At 31.8% G+C, this 4104-nt stretch overlaps 1 protein-coding gene across 1 annotated transcript; it reads left to right on the top strand.

The window, feature by feature from the left end:
- Nucleotides 1-1444: 1444 nt before the first annotated feature.
- LOC111700419 (uncharacterized) lies at nucleotides 1445-2724 on the top strand. Its single transcript, XM_023471306.1, has 2 exons — nucleotides 1445-2025; nucleotides 2105-2724. Exons 1-2 carry the CDS (start codon nucleotides 1484-1486, stop codon nucleotides 2604-2606), a joined length of 1044 nt encoding a protein of 347 aa, XP_023327074.1. The 5' UTR covers nucleotides 1445-1483; the 3' UTR covers nucleotides 2607-2724.
- Nucleotides 2725-4104: the final 1380 nt, after the last annotated feature.

The following is a 4104-nucleotide window of genomic DNA, read 5'->3' as shown; positions in this document are numbered from 1 at the left end:
CAGTAAATACTCTATAACACCCTGTTGTGTGAAGGAACCTATAAACCATCTTCTAATACTTGATAATAGGATAAGTTGGACTCCATGAATAGGCTTAGTTACATAATAGGTAGATCTCAGTCCAGCCGGCTCTTTATATCATGTATATAGGATATCATACCAACTCAAGCCGACACTCTATATACTTAGAATATGATATCTTAAGAAATAGATTATACTTTGGAAGCTTGAAAGCAGGTACGAGCATTGAATCGGGTTTACGAGGAAATTAGATCGCCAGGAAAGTAATTTTAAAATTAGGGAAGAAGAAAAAATGAGAATCTGCAGTTTGCCACAAACTCAAATATTTTAGTCCATATATTTTCCCAACCTGAGGTGTAAACCTTTGATATTTTAACTAAACTTATATAATTTAACTGAATTCATAGTTTTAAATATTAAAGGTCTATTGCATCAGGTTGAAAAAATATAAGGATTAGAAAATCAGAGGATGTTGCAAAATTGCTACAAAGAAAAGAAAAATTGCTGTTGTAACTTTCTATAATATGGGTGTTTAAAATTGATATGAATATTGTTTTTGTTTTTAAATCGTTCATTACTTATTGCAGGATTTAAACTCAATCGATTTCAAATTTACGGGATTTCACCTAAAGTAAAAAACGGGAGTTTACCTTTTCTCTTTACAGAAAGTTAGATGAAAGTAATATTGATATGTAATTCCTGTATGATTTAGCCTAACCCCCTTTTCATTTTTCTTGACTACTTCCTATAAATCCGTATAGTGGATTCAAGGTTTACAGCTTTGTTGATATTTTAAATATTAAAGAGCCGGCCAATATTACTAAAAATCTGTCTTGTAAATAATAACACTTAGATAATATTGTACAGAGGAATTCATTAGATATAACTGTAATAAGGTTATATTTTGTCTTCTGCTTATAAAGGGATGGAGTCTTTGTCACAAACTCTGATTTTCTAATTCCTATATCTTTGCAGTCCATGTTGTAGACATTTGACATTTCAAACTGTGACTTCTGTTAGATCAAATAATATAAGTTTGAAATATCAAAGGTTTACGACATAGGGTTCAGAAGATATAGGGATTAGAAAATCAGAATTTGTGGCAAGGACTCAATTCCTTAGTCCTCTGATAGTTTACGAAATGATTTAATATAGGAATAGGGATGTGTAAAGATGCAGGGAATCATGAATCCCAGTTAAAATTTCATTTGCATTGGAAATTATATTTGTAGATGTGTTTTCAGCCAGTTTAATTTTCAGTAGTTATGAGAGTTGTAGTTGACTAGTTGATTAGAAGGGTTTGATAAAAGAAGAAAATCCTGATTTGTATCTGTAGATTTCTAGCTGATTTCTAGGTGTACTGTCCCGCTAGAGACTTGAACGGTGGAATGGGTAGGTAGCGGGATTACGTCATCTGAGTGGGAGGGAGGAAGTATTAGTTCTGTATTGGTCTTCAACAAGGATGGACGTGGGTCTAAGAAGAGGAGAAAGGAAAAGAAGAGGACCTAAACCTAAACCTATAACTCTAGGAATGTCCAAATATCGAAGAAAAGAAGCAAATGCACGAGAAAGACAAAGACAGGGTGAAATAAATAAAGGGTTTGAACTACTAAGAGAGAAGGTTCCTCACCCTGTATTAAGTAAAGGTAAATGTGAGAAACTACGTAAGATAGATGTTCTCCATGTTGCCATCAGTTATATCAGAGCCTTGGAGAATATTCTAGAATCTGGAGAACCAGGGATAAACGATTTTGCAAACTCTTTGTACAGTGTTGTTCCACATAATATATTTACACAGACAGACACACAAACTAGACAGACAATCCCACACACAAACTCAGATCAAGATAATATGAAATCAATACCTGGATGTAAAACCAAGATCTCAAACATATCAAACAAGAGAAAACTACAAGATCAGGGAATACAAGAGCACAAGAACAAAGAGAGACGAGGATTTAAAAACAAGAAGATGGGACAAGATCAAACTTCTAAACAGACAAGGTAAATTCAAGTCATATTATTAATAAATACTTCTTGTTCAATATCTTGAGATTTGAAAATATAATATTTTGTATTTCAGGTTTACTGGGATAAGATCTAAACCTATTCTACTGGGAGAGAGAACAGATAATCCTGGTGAGAGAAGGTTTGATGAAACTCTTGAACCTGGAGATACCTTGCATCAGTATTTTAGTGATATTAGTTTCAGCTCCTCAGATTCAGATATATTTTCAGATACATCTTTATTAGATTCTGTATCTGGATCTATTCCAACTTTAGAATCCATGATTTCGTCTCTTTCATCCTCAGTTTCTGATCAATGTGGAAACCTTGAGGTTCGGAGTATTTTGATCCAACCCTCTTCCTCATCTTCATCCTCATCCTCAGACTCGTCTTCGACTTTAGAAACCTACAGATCTCAGTACACACAAGAGTACAATGAGTACAGAGATAATTCATTTGATTCTGGGATATCAGGTCTAGGTTCAGATATTGAAGTAGTACATCGTATGGAGTATACAGATGATTCTAAGTTCGGAATTATTGACACTTTCTCTGATCCAACCCTTGCTGTATTCTAGTTTTTATTTTTATATCTGTCTCTAACAAGTTACTTACTAATTATACAAATCAATTCTGATAGTTCGCCTGATATTGATCAATATAAATGTTAATAAATTTCATTCACTACTTTCTTAACCTTGAGTCGACTAGAACTATAGAGGAGAGAGATTTAAAATTTATTTAGTTTAACACTCTTTAGCTTAGTTGTCTGAAATATTTTAAATTTCTATAAATTAACTTTGCATTTCTTATTTTTTATTCTGTTTTAAGCTAAATAGTCAGTTTGTTTCTGATCCCACCAGGCTGTGATATTTTATCACAATTTAACAATTTTGAAACATAATTACTCCGTTAAAATACTGTTGATTTTTAGACCAAAACGCAATTAGACCTGTAAATTCAGTGTGGTTTTGATGTTTGGTATTAGAATAATTTTTCTAAATCTTTCTAAATAGATTAAAATAAAGGATCCACTACTCTTGTAGTTTCCTGATGGAAAAAGGACATAAACATAGAGGATGAGAATTGTCTAAAATAAAGGAGTCTTTGCCACAAATTCTGAATTTATAATCCCTATTGCTTTGGAACCCAATGTCGTAAACCTTTGATATTTCGAACTTATATTATTTGATCTCACAGTATTCATAGTTTGAATATCTGAGGCCTACGAAATTGGAATTCAAAGATATAGGGTTTAGAAAAGCAGAGTTTGTGGCAAACACTCAATTCCTTTGTTCAGGTTATCTCTTGTGGATTTAATCACTTAAAACATAAAAATATGTTGCGTTTGGTCTCTAATTATAGGTTTTTTTATTTTTGTTAGTAATTGACCCCGGAGGTCTTTCTTAAGTTGAAGTGTAGGTGTAGTATTAAAAGTATTAAAGGGACTGTTAACGTTATTTAAAGAAATTAACAGTGAAATGTCCATTTTACAATTTTATAACCTTTAAACCCCTCTCTAATGCAGGATGAAAAATTGATTTATTTTTAAACTGTGGTGTCTTTAAAATATTTTTTTGCGGTTATATGCCGCAGATTACCTGAACCTAATAATCTTTTCCAGGTAAAAAAAATGAAAATATTTTTTTTTCTTGTTACCCAAAGTCAGACTGAGGTTCAAAGTGGCCTGGTATTAATTAAACAGGAGTGACACTCTTTACAAATGGGATCTATTAAATTCCGCTTACAGTCCCTTTAAAAATGGCAAAATGTGTCTGTAAAAGAATCAAAATATTAAAACATTCCCAACAGTATTGATATTGTATCGTATACTGATTATTAGTCATTATATAGACAAAATATATAAAAAAGTTTTCGTGGATTTTATATTTTTTTGGGAAAATTCAGGAAAATTGAAAAACTAAAAAAAATTTTTTTTTGATTTTTTAGTGACTATATACTAGTGGCTGATATTCTATAAGGGTTTTCCTAGTAATAAACTCTTACTCCATGGATTGGATAATTATTGAAATTAATTATTGAAACTGAATCTTGACTGAGGCTAAGTGTGAAACT

The sequence above is a fragment of the Eurytemora carolleeae genome, unplaced genomic scaffold (assembly GCF_000591075.1).
Source record: "Eurytemora carolleeae unplaced genomic scaffold, Eaff_2.0 scaffold349, whole genome shotgun sequence".
Classification (NCBI taxonomy): domain Eukaryota; kingdom Metazoa; phylum Arthropoda; class Copepoda; order Calanoida; family Temoridae; genus Eurytemora; species Eurytemora carolleeae.
The sequence above is the reverse complement of the archived record's forward strand: the minus strand, read 5'-3'. Positions and strand labels throughout refer to the sequence as shown.

Excerpts from the sequence above, each read along its gene's own strand:
- LOC111700419 (XM_023471306.1), top strand. The coding sequence starts at position 1,484 with ATGGACGTGGGTCTAAGAAGAGGAGAAAGGAAAAGAAGAGGACCTAAA. Across the intron at positions 2,026-2,104 it reads CAAACTTCTAAACAGACAAG|GTTTACTGGGATAAGATCTA; the intron begins GTAAATTCAAGT and ends TTTGTATTTCAG.